At 42.2% G+C, this 22,260-nt stretch overlaps 1 protein-coding gene across 5 annotated transcripts in view; it reads right to left on the reverse strand.

The window, feature by feature from the left end:
• Nucleotides 1-2,022: 2,022 nt before the first annotated feature.
• CDC42 (cell division cycle 42) overlaps nt 2,023-22,260 on the reverse strand; it is a 30,130-nt gene continuing 9,892 nt past the window's right edge. For 4 of the 5 annotated variants that reach the window (XM_067311219.1, XM_067311220.1, XM_013959859.2 and 1 more), the window contains 5 exons: nt 17,427-17,568; nt 12,552-12,624; nt 9,765-9,874; nt 9,459-9,656; nt 2,023-3,444 (listed from right to left, as the gene is read on the reverse strand). In XM_067311219.1, coding sequence (XP_067167320.1) covers nt 3,355-3,444; nt 9,459-9,656; nt 9,765-9,874; nt 12,552-12,624; nt 17,427-17,531 — 576 coding nt within the window. In that variant the 5' untranslated portion in view covers nt 17,532-17,568 and the 3' untranslated portion in view covers nt 2,023-3,354. Of the gene's footprint in view, nt 3,445-3,719; nt 4,960-9,458; nt 9,657-9,764; nt 9,875-12,551; nt 12,625-17,426; nt 17,569-22,260 lie in introns of those variants that run through there. The other variant, XM_067311221.1, reaches the window with a different exon arrangement.

Raw genomic sequence — 22,260 nt, forward strand, 5'->3', positions numbered from 1 at the left:
CAAGAGCTCCGTCTGAATTAAGCAAACCTGATTAAGTACTAGAAACTAGACGATTTGGTTGAGAGCCATCTGAGAAACAGCACTGGCTGACCTATTCCTTACACAGGAAGGAGTGGCAATTTCATAGGGAAGTTACACGACTAGCTAAAAGATTTTAAGAGACTGAGCCATCAGCCACGCGGTATCAGTGGAACTGCGATTTTGCCAGAGCCATTAAAACAAGAGCCTGCTCTGTTGCTTCCATGTGGCCTGCCGTCCTTGGAAGAGTTTTAACGTGACTGGGATGCTTTCCTATCGGAGATTTATTGGCTCTTTATAAGGGACACCATTAACGCAGCCAGCCCAGACCTCACATACTATCTCGTGTCCTGCTAGCGAGTCACTAAGGGTACCTTAGAAGTCTTTACAGGTGAGCAAGCAAACAGCACTTGAGCTGCGGGTGCATTTTCAGCTAGGAAAGGCCTCTATTTTAAAAGCAGTAACATGAGCACTCACGCCAAGTAATAGCTTGGCGCACTCTAGTATCATGGAAAGTGCCCAAAGTACTCCTCCCCCACCCCCAAGATCTTTGCTTTCAAACCTGCTAGCTGAAAACTGCAACAATCAAAAGGAAAAGGAAGTGATTTTTCCACTTTTGCCCCCCGATTTTCCAACGCCTTCCGCACCCTTTTATATCAGAAGGGAGACAGTTAACCAAGGAGCTGTTAAAAGCTGCTAGTGCAGTCAGGCAACACTGAAAACCTCGCATAGCCAGCTTGAGAGGGATCTCGCTACTGAGCTCAAGGAAAAAAAGGACATGTCGTGAAAAAGCCCACAAGATAAGCTGTTCGAATTTGTTTTGCCAGCTGTAGCATCTCCTCCTCTTTCTGGACTGGCACAGGTACATGTTAAGGTTACAGAGCTATCACACTTCTGCAAAGCTAATAAAACACGGAGAGGAAGAAAGCAGCAGCGTTCCTTGAAAAGCATGTTTTTCTGTTATTTAGGGCCCCGGGATGCTTTTTAGAACCAGGTTTAATTTTCTGGCACCCATTCTACAGCAAAGGCTTTTTGGTTAGCCAGATTGAGCTGCGTGAAAGGACTGGCACACATCACTTTCAGAGACAACACGTGCAAGGAGACCAGATAGCTATAGGCAACTCCCATGGAAAGATGTATCCAAGAGAGGAAGAGTTTGACAGGGTAAACCTGCTATGCAAAGAAAGAGTCCTAAGGCATTCTCTGTCCTTTTTGGAGGCAATTTTCTGTCTGATTTTAGGCAGACAATCCTCAGTCACCAGTCTTGCTGCTGGGTTTAGACACATGAATTCAGTTTGGCAAACAGGAGATGCAGTAGCCCATTTGTGTCTGCTGCAAGCGTACGTAGCAGCCATCAACGCTCGACTGTCGCTAAGAAAAGCAGAAAGCACGCATTTTACGTTGAGCTTTTGGATTGCAGCACCAAGACAGCTTCTTAAAAAAAATGACCTTTAACAAAGCTCTTTGAAGTGTGTTTTAATGGTTAATACAAATTACGCATCAACAGCGCAAGGCTTCACCGATCCTTTGGAGAATAGACCAAAAAAGGCATAATAAACCCTGCACATTTTGGAGAGGGAGAAGCACGGTGTCATTTGCCCCTCTTGCTTTTTTGCTATCTGCCCATGAACAGAGAGCAACAGAAGACTTCCGCAAAGACTAGCTTCCAGACGGAAGAGGTGCAAGAGCCCGATGACCCCAAGAGCCTACTTCGAACATGCACAATAACGTGTATTCCCTTCTAGCGTGTTTGAGGATCATCACATCCCTCTTTTTGGGGTCTGGTATGACAGCAGTGATTCTGTGTCAAAGATCAGAGCAATCTTGACAGAGCTGAGGCCATCAGCAGAGATGAGGGAAGACACGAAGCGTTGGGATTAGGCATTAAGAAGAGACCAAAAATGACTTGGGGGGGGGGGTGGCACTCACAAGGTATAAAAGCCGTATTTACAAGTCCTTCAAACTCAAGAGAAAGGTAAGGGAAATAACTACCCTCAGGCAGGCTTGTGAAGATATTTTATGTTTAATACATCTGAAAAGAATGCATATACAAAGAACTTTGACGTGAAAAGCACTGGTTCAACACTAATGAGTCTACAAGAATTAGAAATTTGGGAAAATGGAGAAGATTCCCTAAGTCTTAAAAAATTTGAATTTGCAAGCCAAAATACAGTTTTGGTAAAATCCCTACGAACACTGCAGTCTAAGCAAAGATCTTGCACACAATCCTGATTGGGCTGGAGCCCATCTCACAGGTTCCAAGGTTACTTGCAAGCACAATGCAGAAAAGGGGGATTCCTTTAACTGGTCCCTATACGGTGCCACGCTAAACACTAGAAATCCCTCCCTGCAGTTCCTTTCCACTGGCACAGGTCTATCTTTCCACCCCTCCCTGAAGGATGCCTAACCATCCAGTAAGAGATGCACCACAGCCACAGCTCCAAAACCCATTTTAATATACACCAGGTCCTTTCAAAGTGTTCGAACAACAGTGTATATGCTGGTAATTGTAAGCATTTCCCTAACAATTAAGGATTGGCAGAAGATGGATTTGTTAAAAGCCAACTGAATCAGTTGGGCACGCTTAAAAAGGTGCAGTTATTTCTTCATAATGTGACAGAAGCTTTTGATGTCAAGGTTAAGGGAAAGACTGGCAAGCTACTTTCAAGTCTGATGGTGCATCCAGAGAAAAGGATTCTCCTGTTCTTAAAACTTCATAACTTAGAGGAACGGGTAGAAATTTATGACCTGCACAGTGGAAAGCCAGGGGAAGAGATACAAGGCAACTTCAGAGGAGATGCAGATACTTCTTCCACACTCCTCCTTAGAGGAGCACCAGGTTGGGACAGCCTAGTTTCCCGAATTTGTCTTTTAGTACTGAAGTATGCTCACACCCAGGCTGCTGGCTGGCTGCAGAACAGCCCCAGAAGTTCTTGAAACTAGAACCAAGTCTTGCCAGATTGGCATAAGGGACAAGGCTTCCGTAAAACAGCCCAGAATTAGTCTGTTACAGAAAGAGTCATCACAAGCATGCCTGGATTTTAAACAAAAATTAGAAACAGTAAACAAAATAAAAAAAACTAGTACTGATCAGTGTTTTCTGATAATACATAATTATTCAAAATTAACTAGTCTTTAACTGAATTGAAAGGGCACTGGGGAATAAACACTAACATTCTCATCTCACACAGGGATCGTGTGGGGGAGATGGGAGTGCAGGGCATTTGTCATTATTGCAAAAACAAATTTTAAAATTTGTATCTTTAGTTTGATTTAAACATTGCTTTTAGTATGACATCAAACACCAGCTTTGCAGAAGGGGCTGTGGAGGGACGTTCATAGCAGCACACACCTGCGAGTCTTCTTCGGCTCCGGAGGCTCCAGGGCAGCCAATATCGCCTCGTCAAATACATTCTTTAGGCCTTTCTGAAAAGGGGCAAAGAGAGAAAGGGGCAGTCTCATTTTTGAGTTTTGATACAAACAAAACCATAAAAAGCCAAGTGGCAGACAAACCCCTCTACTGACGGATCGAGGTTTGCCATCTAGAATTCCCAGAGAGTGTTTTTTTTGCTCAACCAGGCTCCGTCCAAGCTGTGTCGCAGTGGTTAGCAGTTCCTTAGCAGAGCATCTGATTTTCTGAACAGGAATGCAGTCTTTGAGAACAGGCCAATATACTCCACAAGAAGCAAAAACACACGTACTGAAGTCATTTCCTCAAGGCAATTTTTATGATTACTTGGCTAGTAACACGTTTCACATGCTAATGACAAAGCAGAGAGTACTGCATTCGAATGAAACAGCTGGATCTGGAGCACACGGGGCGCAGCAGGGCAGACACCCGTGTGCCTAGGCAGAGGAAGACACAAGGCAAGCATGCAACGGTAATTCACAGTCCGGTACGCTCCGATCAGGCTTCCAGCCCCGCATTCCCGGTGGTTAGAAGCAGCCAGGTAGAGCTCAGAAGCTATGCATGGCATCAAAGAACTCAAGATGGGAGAAGTACAAAGTGGGTGCTGTACATTGTATAAATGTTAAATTGAAGCCAGGAAGAGCAAATCGGAATAAAGCTTCATCAGTCATTTATACAAACAACTGCAATTTTTAATTTCAAAATTTAAAGATAACTACAATTGACGTTTTCTCCTTGAAACAATAAAAATCAGAAGCATGAGAGTAAGAAGCAGCTTTACATCTTACAGTAACAGGCTTTAAGGATCTATTATTGAAATGAAGAGATCTACCATGTTAGTGAAAGCAAGGATTTTAACAATTCATAAAGCAGTAGCAAGTACATTGATATTTCCTTCCCCCAAGGACTGACAAATACTCCACTACAGCACAGACAGCCAAAGCAATAGCAACAGAAAGAATCTCACTGCACAAAGGAGAACCAGAAAATCCTTCACATTACAGCATAACTTGCAGATCACCGTTTCATGTACTTTTGTCATGCAAATACAGTTAACAAGAGTCACAAGTAGAAACTGGAAAAAAACGCATTGTTTCTTCCAGCTGGATTCAAGAAGATCAAACATCGTTTCTTATTCTTTCATTGTTTCTTTTAAATAGTGCTATAACCAGGTCCTTTCCCCCAACAGCCTAAATTATAAAGCTACCCACATCTGGCAACCCAAGCAGCAGAGAGTTAAGCGAGTCCAGTTCATGTTCCACGGTCATAATGTTTTACTAAAGAACTTAAGTACTGTTTTCAGTCCAAAAGCTAATACAGAGGTTGCTCTAAGATGGTAAGCAGACACATCAGCTTTCAATCAAGGTGGTTTTATTCCTTTTTAACCAGATTTCTACAGTAGTGGGACAGAGGAAGCAGCAGCAAGAGGGGAAGGAGAAAGTTTAGAATATACAGCACTTCCTTTTGGGCTGAGTTTCCGGAGGCTCGAGGGCAGCTAGGATAGCCTCATCAAACACATTCTTCAGACCTCTCTACAAGACAGAGGGGAGGAGAAAAAACAGCAGCCAGGTTAGAGGATTAGAGAAAAACAAGCAGATACAAAGAGCATTCAGGATCGACCAGGCTGAATTCACAGAGGCAGTAAACAGATTTACTTTGCAAAAACAAAGTAGATCTCGGGAGGAAATCTCATTTAGATGACCCAGAAGTCAAAGTTAGAGACAGACAGAACACGTGACAGGCCACCGAGTTAGACAAAATGAACGCCCAAAAGGGCAGAGGCACGAAGAGAGCAGCACTTGGCAAGAGCAACGAGGTGGGGGAGAGAGGAGGGAAATTTTTGGTTTCCGCTTAACTGCTGAATATACTCTTAGCGAGTTTGGAGAACATTTGCCCCTCCACGGGTTTCCAAAAGCTCAGGTACGCACACCACCTCTTCCAGTCACCCCCTGTGGATAAGCAAGTGTGTCAGCGCACTGACTTCTTGCTCCCAGCTAACACAAGGGCACATCGTTCAGACTGAAGGCTATAAACAACTACTCTGTGTGAATTCAGCCCCTGAATAACTGAAGATCTCCAGATGGCTGGGAAAGTACGATCTGGCATTGAAGCAGTACCTGTCTGGTAAGCCATCGTCATCTTCAGACATTAGCTATCAGCCATTTAAAGAGTGATGCAACACCTTACCAGCGCTGCTACTTTGACAGTGACAGCCAGCTATGGAAATGGCGCGTTTCAGTTATTCAGTTTAGTTACCAAAGTAAGTATAACCACTCAAGTTACAGGAAGACAGAAACGGTGTTAGAATTGGAATAACCGAGATCCAACACCAGACAAGCAGTCACAGAGCTTTAAGAAGTCTGCAGGGGTTACACCAGAGCACAAAGCATGCATTGCATTTGCTATAAGCAAAACAGGAACACTGCAATACGTTACCGCTCCCACACAATTCTGCCAAGTTACACGTGAACACCAGAAGTGAAACCTGGCGCAGTTTGTGCTAACTGGACTCGCCTAAATCTACTGTCCTGAGCGCAACCTTCCTAAGTTCAGAACTGCTTTACATCAGTCAAAGAAAAACAGCAAAGTTGAAAAAAAATCTTAATTTCGTAAAGGCTGCAATTATTTACAGGAAGTAATTTAATCATTCAAATGAAATACATTTCTCCCTCACTGGTTTGACTGGATATATCCCTTTTAGAAAGTCTTTAATCTTGTTTTACTGAAGCACATAGATGGGAGATCTCTAAGACAGTTTCATCTAGAAGCATTTAAGTCCAACATGTTATATGCAAGATTATACTTGAAAGCCTAAAAGCTGTTTAAGGAAATTATCATGTGCAATTATTCTGTACATCCCCAGTAGTGTGGGGGTTTTTTTGTTGTTGTTGTTTTTTTAATGAGTTGCAACCAAGTCTGACAAAAGAGCTAGAGACTTCAAAAAAGTGCCTATAAGAAGCCTGAGCACTAATTAGGTTTTCTTTCTCTGTGAGAATAGGGCTGTAGCATAAACTCAATTATACACCGCTAGACAGATTAAAAACCCATGCAGGGCAAGAGTCAAGAAACCAGGTTTTAATTCTGCTACTCATGGACTCCTCCTTTGTTTTCCTATTGCAAAGAAGAGATTTGTTTGTTTTAGAGAGCAGAATTTAGGATTTGTTTTGAAGGATCTAGAAAAAAATTGGGATAAGGGCCAACAAAACAGGACAGGGACAAAACTGTTGCGAAAGTGAAACCGGAGTCACAAGCCTGAATGATACAAGAGTAAGTGCATTATGGAAGCTTTACTTGACATCCCTGGCAAACGAGCCACAGCCATATTACTTTAAACCAGAATATCCCTGGACTACAATGGGGAGCCAGTTTAGCTCAGGATCCCTTTTTCCACCCCCCTTTCATGAGAAGTTTAAGATACTTATGATTCTGGCTGTGTCAAAACTGTCAACTACGCTCAAGTCAAACATCGGGAAAAGGAAAGGAACCGAATTCAAAGTGTTCCCTTGTGTTAGGTACCAGCCTTGAGCTTCAGAAAGTCTGCGCAGAGATTCGACCAGCAAATGCAAGCAGCAACAGTCAGCCATTGTAGTTGCAAGCTGCTTGTCAATCACCCTTTCCTAAGGGAGAAGTATTATCCACTTTTTACAGCTGTACTTGGGTACTATTTTGTAGAGAAAAGTTTAAGGAAGGCATTGAAATTCCCTACCTTCATCACAGAAAAAAAAAAAAAAAATTATTCCACAACCTGATGGATGGAGGGGGGGAAAAAGCTGAAACTGAACACTCAGCATTGCAGAGTCAAACTCAAGCAGGAGGAGATATTCTGTCTTTACAGAAAGGACCGAGAAACTCAGCTTCTTATGACTCACCTAGTACTTTCAGAACATGAGACACTTCCACGCAGACAAGTAAAATCTTCCTCCCAGAGGGGGGAAAAAAGAAAAAAACACCACACCACACACCCTGGCTACAGCATTTCAAGGTTATTTGCTACCATGGTGTCAAACCCATTCGCAAATTAGTTGGGAAAGCAAAAAACGCTCTAGACTCTGCCGAGATGAACTGCATAGATGGAAGTCATGGTAAAGAGAGATGGGGACTACCCAACTCTCTCCAGCTGCAGCTGAAACCAACTACTGCAAGATTCCTCTGCAGGTGTGAAAACACCCCTCCTGGCTAGGAAAGCCAGCCACCTTCTCTGTTTAGCAAGCTGCCAGCTACATCACCACTGGGAATTTCAAATATCCCTCTGCATATAAACTACCTTTCTGTTTGACAGCTATTACTGCCAGACTGAGAAAATGTTGTTCTGTGGAGAAGTAAACAACAAATGAAGTAAGAGGAATAGAGCAGAAGCAAACTGACTGGTCTTCCAGGTGAGAAGCCTTCTGAACCTCTCCTACCAGGTTATTCTTGATTTCTAAAACCATCAGTGGGTGTAAAAGCACTAGTAGTGCTGCGGAAGAAATTCAAGCTGAGCTTCCGAGTACATAAATCTGTTCTCTGCAACAGACTGACTAAGCTGCATATCTGGAAATAAAAAGAGTGGATAAACACTGACATTTCTATCACATCAACTCTTACTCTGGTAATTTTAAGTGCTTCCATGCAATTTGAGCAGACTAAGCAAGGCACAGTTAAAGCTACAGGGTAAAGGTGTCTCAGAGAGCAACAGAGGACAAAGATCTTTATATGCATTTATTCAACTGGCAGGTCCTACAGCCAAGTTAGCAGCAGCATTCAGGTGATTGTGCCACAAAAAAAAAAAAAAAAAAAAGGAAAAAAATCCAAGCAGGTAAATGCTTCGGGACTAAACTGACCAGAGTATTACAGCTCAAGCACAGATAACCCTCAGCTTGCACGTGGGCACTAAGGAAGCCCAGGCCACCTTTTGATCAGGGATTCCCAGGAGGAATAAAGTGTGCCTTGCCACAACATGTCCACTGCCAGTGTCCTGCACGCTTCCAACTAAAGCCCCTTCTCAGCAAACACTCGGGCCAAGCTTTGTTACAGAAGAGTCTCAAGACCCCAAATGGAAGGGCCATCATGCAATCTGGGCAAAAGGTGCAAGATAAACGGAACTTCAGGCTTTAAGATGTTTAGCTATAAAGCTTTGTGCTCAAGGTACTACATTAATGCACAGCAAAACTGAAAAGAGGGTGAGACTTGATATTGTGTATCCCCTAGCTCCATGCGCATCAGAAAGGGATGCGAGGTCTTTACAGAGTAGCACAAAGTAAATTAAGAACAGCAATTAAGTTCTGTAAGAGCAGGCATACAAGATTAGTTTCCCAGGTATCCAAAGTCAAAGCAGCATTTCAGCTAGCCAGCTGATGGTTCCCACCCATCCCTCCCCTGTTATCTTATTAACTTAAAAAGAAAAAGGATTGTCAGGTTTCCCGATCTCAGGTCAGCAATTACAGTTACGCTTTAGACTCATTTTCACAAGTGAGTTCACACAGCACCACCATGTTTGTGTCTCAAGAACCGTTTCATTGTTACTGTGTTTCAGCAGAGCTTCCATCTTAAGGCAGACACAGGAAATGTAGCTCACCACAGCTTGCACAGGAAGAGAAAGAAACTCTCAAGATTATGAATGCTTCTCGTCTTAAAATTGGGAAAACTGACTTTTCCAAGAGGGAAACAACTCACCTGAGAGGTTCTTTTTTGTTTCTTTGCCTGCTCTCTTCAGTAGTGAACTGCATTCTGCGCCCTAATCCACTTATTGTCCATAACACTTCTATTTAGTTTTAGATAATTAGGCAACATTTTCTCCAACACAAAAGCAGACTCAGTCATCAGATCCTCCTCCCTCTGTTTCCCCTCTACGCTACGCCTGTTCTTCACGTGATTTGCTTTGTACCGTTTCCAACTCCTCGTGCCTTAGAACAATAGGACAAAGAGAAAGCTACTGCGTCAACAGCAGAAACGGAGCTCACGTCTTTTCACGTGCCATATTGAGCTGTTTTTCCCATAACTGAAGAAAGTACGGAACACAAGCAAACAGAAATGGTCAAAGACTAACTCTCACCTGCGTAAGTGCAGAGCACTCCACGTATTTGACGGCCTTCAGGTCCCGGGCCAGTTTTTCAGCCGTCTCTGGAGTTATGGGCTTCTGCTTGTTCTTGGCAAGTTTCTCAATTGTCGAAGGATCATCTCTTAGATCAATTTGGGTCCCAACAAGCAGGAAAGGAGTCTTTGGACAATGGTGAGTAATTTCAGGTACCCACTAAAGAGAGAAGAGACAGTACTTGTTACTAACCAGCTATCGAGATAATTCCTCGGGCATTTCCCATATCACTGCAGCAGCTCCCCTTTTAGGCAGAGTTTAACCAACCTTTTCTTTCACATTTTCAAACGAAGAAGGAGAGACCACTGAAAAACAGACCAGAAATACATCTGTCTGCGGATAGCTGAGGGGTCGTAATCTATCATAATCTTCCTGACCTAAAAGAGGAGGGAACGAACACAATATTAGAGAAGATCCCCTTTGAGCCAGGGAGTAACGAAATGCTGCCCTTTTACAGGTGGTTAGGATACATATTCCAGCACAAAAGCATTATTGTGAGTAATCCTAACTCTTCAGCAAATACACATGCCCTGAATCCAAACATTCAAAGAACCTAGATTTCAAATACAGACTTCATGCAGTCGCTATGTAACAAAGAGCTGCTTAACAAAGTCACAGGAGGGCAGCGAAGCCAGATAGGAGTGCGATCTAGTAATTTTTCAGATCAAACACTCTCAGCCCGCAGAATGCTTTCCTCTGTTATAACCAGAAGTTGCAGAACATGGATCTAGTTATAAGACAATGAAGTCTTCTGCACCCAGTCTAGCCATTAAAAATATTTTGCCAAATTACATTAACATGCAAAGACTGAAGTTAGAGAAACAGTATGGAAAAAAGGCAATTTTGTTCGCTAGAACATCTTGACTTATACTTGCAAACACTTGAGGAAGTACCTTTTGAGTAATAAGAGGGAAGAGGAGAATGCTGCTGTTACAGATGTGGGAGTAGTCAGTCCTCCCAGTAGCATTCACCTAAAAACGCACCAAAGTCTCAGCGCAGGCCACGCTTCCAAGGAAGCCAGGCTCTTTCCTTCGGGTCTATAAGGCAGCAGGTAGTTCCTGCGGGGCACCATTAGCAGTGTCCCACCGGTCCAACCCCACACAATTTCAGTGTTACAATTCCTCCCGCTCAGCTCAGTAGCTCTTTCTTTTTAGAAAGCAAACCTGGCATATAAGGCCGCTGTACTCGCTGGCAGCCTGTTCAGAAATATTTGTTCAAAAGGCCTCAGACTCCAGCTGACACTCTCTTGCCATCATACAGGCTGAAGAGTAGCTGACTCAACATCTAGAACACCTCAATGGAGGAAGATCTATAGTTAAAGGAAGGAGGCCTGACAGCTTTTTACAGCCATCAAGCTCAGCTGGATATAAGGAAGAGACTAAGCACTGAGCACATATCTTGTTGCAATCAGTGCACCTCAAAAAGCTTCGTTTGCACACTGCAAGTTCTAGAGAGATAAAGACAATCAGTTTTTTTTGTTATTGTTTTTAAACAGGACAGAGTCAGTAATACAGGTTTTATCCATTTTTAAGTTTTGTAACTCAGGCTGACTACTTCTTAGCAAAAAGTTGAGCAACTTTTAAAGAGCCAAAGCTTCCACTCAAGGCCTCCAAGAGGAAAGCCTTTATATTCACAAACGTGCAAGATCACCTACATGCACTAAGCCGCTTGATAAGTTTTAAGAACTGCCAGATGAGTTACTGCACTCATGGATTGAGACAGTACACGAGCATGCATGTTTTTAAGATAACTCCAGAGGATGCTAGAAGGAGTGAACACCTTCAAAGAAAAAAAGCAAACATTAACCTGGGACCATTTCCCTTTAACCTGGAACTGCTTTCTAAGAACAAAAAGAGCAGCTCCCAGAGGCCCACTCAGAACTGAACCCACTTGACCACAGCAGGACAACAAGCAGAGAAGGACTGAACACAGCTTCCATCCACACTAGGGGAACAGCTCCAAATCCAAGCAGGTACTGGGTTTCTAGAATTAAGACGCCATCTGAGCATGTATTTGTCCCTGCAGCAGCCTACACAAGTGGGTTTCAGGAAAGAGCCTCTTTCCCTTCAGAACTCCTTATCCTAGGACTGAGAAGTTCACAATAACTAGGATACAATCACACGTGGGAGAACAATAGGAAGCGTTAACTTAAGCTGCAGTGTTTAATTATGGGAGCACAAGATCACATCAGCAACAACGCACTAACGATGCATCTTTAAAAATAAAGTTGGAAAGAGTCAGGTTAAGTTCCATCATGGCAAATTTTAGGCGAGTTTATCAACTAAGCTCTCCAGAAGGGCTCTCTTGAAGAATACTTTACAATATCAGATACTGGCATACCCCTTTGTTATTATTAGGGGCTGAGGATTAGATAACCAGTGATTAAACCAGTTATTCCCCTTTCTTGCTAAATTTTCATACTTGCAAAGCAACATGGCTGCTTAATCATTGTAAATCTCTCCAGCCAGAAACTGAGAAATAGTCTTATAACAATGAACAATGCAAAAGAAAAAAAACACCCGCAGATTTATTTTTAATTAAAAAAAGCACACAGTGTGCAACATCATGAAACTTCATATATCATCCCAATTTAATCCACCTTAAAAGGGCAGAGACATGCCACATGTTTTTAAACAAGATGCTCTAATGTCAGGCCAGAATGTCAAGACAGGGTGACTAAAACTAGGATAGTTACAAAAATAATTAAAAAATTTTTTAAAAAACCACATACAATCCACATATTTTATTCAACATTTTCTCCTTTAAAATTTGTTAAAAGGAAAACCTCTCATTCTCCAAGTATTACCTAGATTAAAGGCAAAAGTTTGACGCTTGTCATCTGGTGTCACAAAATAAAACAGCTCTTAAAGAAGTTGAAGATTTTTAAAATGAACTCAATTTAGCAACTCCCCAGAGGTCAGGGGAGAAGAATCAAGAAAGATTTCTCCCTTTTGAACACGAAGACATACTTTTTTCTTTTTTCTTTTTTTAAAATCAACATCTTCTCAACTAAATCCTGAGGAGTTACAATGACACAAAGACTTGATTTCTCACCTGCAGTATCAAAGAGGCCTAGGGTGTAAGGCTCTCCTCCAATCATCACTGTTACAGCATAGTTATCAAACACCTGATACAAAAAAAGAAAGAAGCATGTTTAGAACCAGGTGAATAAACCATCTGTCAAACCTACTCACCTTGCCAGACCACCTCCGATTCGTACAAGATTCATTGGAGCTGAATAACAGAAGCCGCCAGGGTTATAATGCTACCTTTAATGGGACAGATCAGTTTAGACTGGGAACATATGAGCTGTTTCCAGGAAGAATCTAATCAAAGGTACACCAGGTATACCACTGCATATAATAGGGAGGAGAAGAAAAATACCACATAACTAACAAAACAGCTAGAGCAAGCCTTGCCTGTAATTGCAACGAGGTTTCCCACACTGCCACAAATGTTTCAGCCTTTACACCTAGCCTGACACAGTAAACATCCCCACAAAGACGGAACAGATCAACTTAAGCCTTGCCTTGCTTGCACCCTTTAGGGCACAGAGCTATGAGGTTACTTCTCACCAGACTTCAGTCCTTTGAGTTCATCTTTCTGGACATTTAAGGAATTCAATAAAGAATGTGTCTTTTCAACAAGAATTTCTCCTGCAGCTTTGGAAGAAGTATTCTCTACAATTTAGTCAGTTAAAAATCAGTCCACATCAAATCCGCACTCTCTGTCAAATGAATAATCCAACTCCCAAAGACCACACTCATCAAGGAATATACTGCCTGAGGTCAGCATCCTGAATTTCAGAGAAGCTTCTGCAGAAGCTTGATAGGCAATGTTTAAAAGAAAGTAGCTTGGGCAGAAATCCTGCCCACTGGAGGTCAGAAAAAAACTGTCTCGTGCTGCAAGATTAGAGAGGCGAGATGTCTGATTAAGAATACGGAAGCTCTGCCTCAACACAAAACTGAAGCCTTCTTCAGCTCCGGGTGCTGCTCAGACCGCTGCCTGAAAGAGGTTAACAATCATCACAAAAGCTTTTCCTGGAAACAGAGAAGGAGAAATGTGGAGGAGGAGCAGAGTCACATGCATATATTAACAGGGCTCAAGTCCTTGGAAAAAAAAAAAAAAAAAACAATAAAACATGAGATTGAGACCAGTAAAGTAGTGCTTCAAAGCTGAACTTACAATAGTTCTGACCTGCCTCTTCTGGCTGACCATTTTGGCTAAAGCAATACCTGAAACCACTTTTTACTTTTAACTTGTTCACGAGTCAAAGTGACTGAAAAGCAAGCTACGGCCACAGGAAGTTTCATATCCCCAGGAACGCCAGCTAGAAGCAGAAGTTCACCTCTCAAACCATTTTGGACATAAGTACCCTAAGAGATTTCAACATTCATCTCCATTATTTGCAGGCCAATCCTTTACAAGTTGCCTTGAGTTTGCTTTATTGAACACCCCTAGCAAGTGTCCTGCTAAAAATAAGACCTTTGGGCTGGTGGAAGGCATTTCACAGGGCATATTCAGCATGCAACAACTACTGTTTGAGACTCCAAAGGACTGGTAAGGCTCAGAACCCAACTATTGCTAGGTACAGAACAAGAAACTGGGTATGCTCCTTGCTTAAGGTCTGAGCATTTACTTTTTCAGATGTCAGCGGCTTAAGCCACCTGAAGGTATTTCTCAATAAGCATTCTTCCAAACTCTGGCCCTCTACTACCTCTTCATTTTTGTTCAGTAACTAGGAAGGTGGTAAAATTACTTGTAGCTGCCCTTCTGGGAGGATTAACATGCATTCTCCCTCTGTTGTTCCCCCCCCCACCCCAGCTCCCCACCTCAGAAATGAGAATTTTATACCTATAACCACTATTAAAAGGTCTGGGATTCAGCACTGAAGAGGCAAGGGTTACAAAGCCAGCCTTCAGATAAATCTGGAAGCTACAGTCCCATAGTGTAGTCCACATACAATTTCATTCTCTGTTGTGCGAAACAGGCTAAAACCCAGAGCAGCAATTAGCCCAATGAGAAGTTTCAACTCCTGCCAGTGCCAGATAGCCTTCTGCAACAGGTAGTATGAACTTCTGCGCTACAGGAGTCACATCTGAGCTGCCATTCCCCAAGCGCTGCCAATGCCATTCCACAGACCTGCCACTTGCTGCCTCTTTTGAGGATGGGAATGATGTCAAAAATATGCACGTGACGCAGCTCAGTATTAGCACAAAACCTATCTCCCACTGGGAAATACATTCAAGGAAGAGAAGGAACTGCAGAACACAGAGACAAATGAAAGAAGCCAATCTATCAGTGTGAACTGGTGCGTTACCACCAACGCCTTCTCCCTTGGTGTTTCTGCCACACGGCTGCAGAGCACTGCTAACGGTGTCCAAGTACAGTTAAACAGGGCAGGCAGTTTACATCAGCATCTTCAATATCTATGCGTGCAGAACAGCTCAGCCTGAAACCAGCCTCTTCCTGCTTATTGCTTTGTGCCCCTGTACTGCTGGATACACTCAAGGAAGAAGGATGCCACCTTCCTCTCGAGAGGGACTTTGCAGTAGCTGCTGTAGCCAGTTCCCTGTGTTTGTCAGTGCACTGGCCTTGAGCTACTACCCATATTTACCAGACTCTCACAGCAGAATTTTATCTCCAGATTCCTTTCCTGCCTAAACATTTTTGTTAAGCAGCTTGAGTCCCCACCCGCTTTACTCTAGGGTCCTCCTTAGTTTCTCTTTATTCAGCTACAAACATTTTGGAAACACTAAGGTTTGCTGAATCTCAAACAGCTTACTTTCAATTTGGGAACAATGCTGTCTGTTGTATTTCTTTGCCTGTTTATTACTAGAAGCATTAGCCAGAATAATCAGAGGTTACTTACAAGTTTCCAGAGTTTGAAATAAGCCTCTAGGTTATGCACAGAATGAGAAATAGGCCTGCAGTGTTGCAGAACTCATGTGATATTCCCAGAACAGTGAGTTCCTTAAGCCATGAGGTTCAGATTCAAATATTATTCCAGAAACATGGACAGTTTTGAAAGGTACTGTAAATAAGCCTTAACACTTCTTGAGCACACTCTACTGGCAAGTAACCTTGGGGTTTTTTGAGTAGCTTTTCCACATTGCTTGTTATCAGGGATTTACCATATCCAGGACAGCAGCTTTATAGTTAAACCCAAGAGGTTTCAAAAAAAATTTAAGATCATAGTACTTTGCAACATAATTAAGAGTCATTTCACTAGGGATAAGTATAGAAATACTCATCACCTGACTCACTGACCACTTTCACTTTGTCTTGACCATAAAAAATAGCTTAAATAGGGCAAGCAACCTTCCATAGGTTCAGCACAGGACATTATCCTAGAATAGCACTCACAGCAGGATGCTTGGCACCACTCAAAAGTGTGAGAATGGCAAAACAGTTTCAAACACTTCTCCACTACCAGTCCACAATGACAGGATCTCAGTGAGAGGCTGAAGATAAGTCCCCTTACCTATGGCCTAAACCCCAGGATTGTGACAGCGCTCACCGAATCCAACCTGAGCACTCAAGTTTCAGAGTACTTTCATCAGCTTCCTGTTGAGCTCCAGATTTACAACTAAATCCAAACATTTTTGTTTGTGGAAGCCTACCCTATTCCTAACAAGCCTCAAAGTTAGGAAGCTGAAGGTCTTTGGAGAACCTACAAAGCCAATACCTGAAGAAAGAGGCAAGGAAGTTTGCACTGTCACATCAGCACTCAGTTTCATCGAAACTTCTTTTTCAGAGACGGGAAGTTTTTGCAAGAAAGTAGCTATTCTGAAAGAAAGAGGCATCAGGCAGGAGCTACTTGACACCTTAGAGGAGCTATCTGTTCTTTCAATCCTGAGTTGCCCTACAATAGCAGAAAAGAGCACTGACCCTTTCACTAGCAGGCATTCAACCTCTTTGTGGTGCATTTCCAGATCCAAATTTGTTTTAGGTATCCGGGTAAACCCTTTGACTATTTGGGCTAGGAGAAGATGGCCTCTTCAAGTCCATAACATTGAAAGTTAATAGAAAGAGAATCCAGATGTCAAACCCTCTTGCAGAAAGCTCGCTAAAAATAAACTGAACCACCTCAGTGTCAGCTGGCTGATCTTGCATACAGAATGTTAAGAGCAGCAGCACTTTTCTTTCAGAAAAAAAACTATATAATAAACATGTGCCTTGCAAGTTGGTAGCACACTGCTCTAAACTTAATCTTTAGATGAGCCAAGGAATTCAATATCTCAAAACTGAGCTTAGAAGACTCAAGAAGATGACTATCAAGTTTTATACGAATATAGAAATAATCAAAGACTACACAAAGTTGGTAGGTGTTTAGAGGTACAATTGGAATAAGACTGCACAGTCTAAATCTGATCATGACTTTAGCTAAACATGAGATAAATAACTAGCCACATTCCATAGTTCACTGCATAAACTCTGGACCTTTTGGAGCTGCAAAGGAAAAGCGCGCATCAGAAACCTGTGGTCACAGACTACCCCAGCAGCATTAAGCACTACTTCTAGAAGTGAAGAGGCAGCAAGAACTGAGATCAGCAAACTGGGGAGCAAGTGTTCCTGCTGCTTGCTCTTCACTTAGCAGTTCTAACAGCTGAAAATAATCTTATTCACAAAACCCAGCAGGTGGCTATCACCAAATGGAAGCTCAGATTCTGCAGAGCGATCAAACAGCAGGAACTGACCAGATACAGGAAAGGCATCCCAGCACTTCTGGGAAATACAACAGAGAGGTAGCAGCAGGGCGTACCAAACACACCGATCATTAGCCTTCCATGAGGTAACAGTCAGTCTCCAACAGAAAAGCAGGCTAGAAGTACTAAGGTGTACATGCCATAAAGGTTATTCAAGAAGAAAGCTCATGCTGCCCTACCCCAACATGCCAGGAACAACTGGAGCCATTCTCATACTCACCGTTGGTACATATTCCGATGGGAATTTATTTGTTGTGTAAGAAATTAAGAGACATGTTTTACCAACAGCACCATCACCCACGACTACACACTTAATCGTCTGCATAGCTGAAGTCTGCTAGAATATCAATTCCAATGTGAACCTAAAAAGAAATAAAAAGATACATGTAGTTAGATGTTTCTTGTTATTACTAGATAGCTGTATATGTCATTGATGAGCTTCAACTGGAAACCAAATCTCTAACAGCACATCTAGGATCCAAAACCAAGATATTCCTAGATCAGTTGGTAGATGTATTCTCTCCCTCGAGCACATGCAAGCAACTGCCTAATAGTTTCACAAGCCCAGGATTCAAAACCAAAACTACAAGAATGCTAACCTTGTCAAAAAGAGTTTTCCAGAAAATCCCCAGTTTTACAGAACCGAAACTGATTAGTTTTAGGCAGATAAATTTGCTGACATGTTTCCCCCCCACATTCATTTAAGTTCAAGTTTATATCCACATGCATACCTTTCTCTTTTGGGCAAAACGACCACTTCAACATAACTTCATGAAGACCACGCATATACAAGAAGATAGACTACACGTACTGCAGCATATTACTAGCCAGTAGGTTTTTACAAGCAAATAGGAAGTGACAAGCAGGTATCTTCTAGTAGAAAAAAAGCTCACAGGAAAAGGCACGGTGAGTTACTACCTGGGGACTCAGCTACAGTGAGCTACTACTCACTTGTAATGCCTCATTCATGACCAAAGGTCATGTAACTGTGGCAGGAAAGGAGCAATTACATCAGTCTTTAATAAGCAATTCAACACACTAAAAAAAAAAAAAAAAAAAAAGCAAGAGTTTTTCCTTTTCCACTCGCACATTATCACATTAAAAAGACAACAGGCCTCTTGCATGTCTAAAAATTGAATCATTCAATGCCTTTTAAACCTGAGAACAGCCTCAGCAACACAGGTAAGTTCATAACCAGAAGCATGTCAGTTCTCACAGGGAGGAAGCTTGGGCCTGATACTCTGGCACATCTGCATTAGTTTTGTTAAACTGACAATGAAGTGCAACTGGTGCTGTCCTTCTACAAGGCAGCAAGTTACTTACTTTCATAAATTCAAAATACATCCTCCCTATAGGCAGTCTCCCTGCTACACACAATTGTCAAGAACCAGCTAAGACTATGTTTGACACTGTCACTTTTCACATTGGGAATAAGAACTAGGTAATTCCAGTCACTCTAATATACAGTGTGTTTTCTTGCTCAGTCACTTGGAATTAGGGCAAAAAAAGGTCTTTAGATGTTTTCAGACTTGGTTTTTAATACATGGAAGGATCTAGCCTTAGATGCAATAAAAGCTGGAAGTGCAAGCGTGGGTCTCAAGAGCTGCTAAGTTGCATACACACTTTCCAAGAAATCTTTCCTCTAGAGGGGAGCGCTTTGGTAAAAAAAAGCTCAGCAGGAAATAACAGCAGTATGAGCTTTGAAACTAGTTTACGGGATAAAAATACACAGGTACAGACATTTAAGCATGATTTTTCTTTTTTTTTTCTTTGGAAGGTCTAAGTATAGTTCTACAATCTTTTGGTTAAAGTCGCTACTTAACATGCATCTTGATTCCCACTTTGAAGTGGCCAACAGAGCTGAGGAGTTCAGCAGGGCATCCAGTTCCCAAGGAATTGTATTACTCTCCAGACATTACAAAATCATAATACAGCCAGCTACTTCAACACTGTCCCAGCTTACACAGACTTCAGCATATGAAATCAAATCAGTATTTGCCACTAAGACCTCTTCCAAACATTAGTTAACTATCTCCAGTGTCAGACACAACTGCCCTGCATTAGTATATTACTTTAATTAGAAAAGTACGAGGCTTTTGACCATTCTTTCACATACAGGTGTGAAATCCTGACCCCAGCAAGCCTAGGAGCAAAACTCTCACTGACTTTCAACATTTCTGACCTATTGGAAGTAATATTTACAGCAGCAAAGATTCTCAAACTGAGTTATCCTCTGCCAGAGTGCAGGGACAGAGGCCAAGAAGTGACACGCACCAGAGCAACTTCACTGCCACAAAGGTGATGATGCTGTATTCAAGCAAGGATGTTGCCATGGCTCTCATTTCTGGGCAACTGCATGAAAAAAAAAAAAATCTAATCCATCCCCACAGACCAATGCATTTGGACACTCCCTTTGGATTTGACTTTTTAGTGATCTGGAAAAGATGATAATGCAGTTCCAGGCTTTTGAGTGCTCTGGTCTCAGCAACATGATTTGCTACTGCACATCACATTGCCATGCTGGCCAAAGTCGGCATGGGAAGAAAATTGCTCATGACTTGAATCACACCATATTACCAGCTTTTCTTTAAACGCTGCAGGCATGCTCATGTCGATTTAGACAGAGCCAGCTATCTTCAGGGTAAACATTCTCAAGAGTTCCTAAAAATAGTACTTGTAAGGAAACACTAATTGCAACCTTTCCCACCAAGCCAGGAACAGATCCACGAGCAGCCAGTTTTAGGAAATGGCAGCAAAGATGCTTTCTCAGAACAAGATGTCAATCAGCAACTGGTAAGTTACCCACTCACAACACTGCCATTTATGTGTCTTCTTTCAATGCCCACAAAGACCTCTACTATGAAGGATTTACACAGGCATCAGGTAGTATCATTAGTCCTCTACCTGGTGCCATCTTTCAACATCAAAATAATAGAATCTGACTTCTACAGACCCCGATGTCCACACAGAAAGATCAGCAGTATGCACACTAAAGCCATATGAGCAGGCCCTTCATTAATACTACAATAAGCTCTAACAATTTGGCCCTGAAGCAAACATGCATTTATTCAAAGTTACCATCTCCATTTCAAAAGGCATTTCCCATGTTCAGGTCAGCTTGACTGTTTATATCTAAGTAATACTAGTAAAGTACTTCCCCAACTGCTAATGTACTCGCATAACTCTGCCTTGTCACACGGGTTCACTAATCACAGAGGAAAAGTCAAGTTTTAGAATAACAAAGTCAGTAGTAAGAAACCAGGCCATGGAACAGACCAGCTCAGTCCCAAATTAAGACAGGATACACATTTAGAAAAGGTTAAAAGGGCCAAGTAATCTGTTAAGCAGATTTTTTAAGAGTTTGTTTCCTTCAAGACAGAAGAACTGATTTCACAAAGAAGGAATCAAATGAAGCTCAGGATACTAACACCAGCAATACTGTAACAGACACAGTGGAATAACTGCCTGCGTTTACATACTGGTAAAATAATGCAAAGGGGGTACATCAAAAACATAAGCAGAGAAAGGGCAAGAGTTGTCATCTGAACTATACAGCACAGAAACTTCACAGGAAAGGACTCTCCCATTCTGTGAGAAAGTGTAAAGCATGTAGTTGCGTAGCCGTACCTGACCGCTATGTTTTCAAAACTGACACTAGGTCCAGCTAACCAACTCAAGCACACTCCAGTTTAAAACAAGCCCCATTATTAGTGTGCCTCACTAGCCTGCCAGTCTTACCCATTCAGTGAGGCACTATCATCTGCTTCTTGTTTGGGATTGACCCAAGGATAACTATTCAGTCATGTGGCTACACAACATGGGCAAGGCCTTTGCAAATTCCTTTCAAGGTTAATAAATGGAGCAGGAAACAGCTTTCCACATGGGATTTCACATCCATTTCTTGTACGCTTTGCCAGTTTCAACTGACATTCATTACCCCACCCCACCCAAACTCAAGAAATCTCTGCTCCTGCCATCTTTGGTCATCCCAGGTGTGATCACAACAAATGAGAACACCCATCACCAGGTTAACACCACTGTGGTTCCCGCCTCAGCACCCTGTGGGGCCACCCCTTAGAGGGAACCTAATCTCACTTTCTGTTGTGTCCTCCCACTGGCAGAGGGATCCTCCTTCATTCTATATTCTTTCCATCCCTTCCTGGTCCCTCCCGCCCGCTCCAAAAAACATGTATTTCCTTGTTTACCCATAATTTGCAAGTTACTCATCTACTTCAAGTCCATCTTTCCATAACCTGGCAAGCGTACAAATGGAAGAATCCAGCACTCAGCAGCTCATCCAATCCATTACAATTTATCCATCCATGATTAACTATAAATCTCAGAATGCTGCATATGCACAAGAAAAGCTCACATACGCCATCATAAGAAAGGACATGTTTTATTTTTCAAATTTGTTTCTCTAGAGAACATTAAGGGCACAGCAACAAAATTAAATCAAAATATCAAAGCATAACAGATCAAATACCTGTCCCACAAACCTTCACTTTTTCCTGCCTTTAGCCACAGCCAAAACTTACCATACTGGCTCTGCGAGAAAAGCTGTTATATTCTGGTAAGAGCTCATGTCAAAATTCTTAAGCTAAAAACTGAAAATACAAGCTATACAGATGCCTTGCACTTAGACTGCAATACGCTTGCATTAGCCGATTTCAATTCTTGCACAGAACAATTAACTTCATCTACATAATTAGTCTTGTACAATAGAGAACACCAGCAGTATAAGAGTATTTCATACAAAGGCACTGTTACTCTCACCCTACACCTCAAACTCACTCCCAAAGCAAAGGGTTAATTTGATACCTATCATTCTGATTCAAATGTGTACCACCCTGCATTACGCATTACTGAGCGTGAGGCAAAGACTGACCTCATACCAGACTCCGCTGCACCTTTCTCTACCGGGTGACTTGATCCTTTAAGCTTTTTGGCAGTGAAAACAGAACAGAGTGTAAATAACCTTAGGCCTCACTCTGGTATCAGCACTCTGGAAGAACTCAAGTGCAGCACAAGAACCCTTAACTGCACAACAGGGG

This window comes from Apteryx mantelli, chromosome 26 (genome assembly GCF_036417845.1).
Source record: "Apteryx mantelli isolate bAptMan1 chromosome 26, bAptMan1.hap1, whole genome shotgun sequence".
NCBI lineage: Eukaryota > Metazoa > Chordata > Aves > Apterygiformes > Apterygidae > Apteryx > Apteryx mantelli.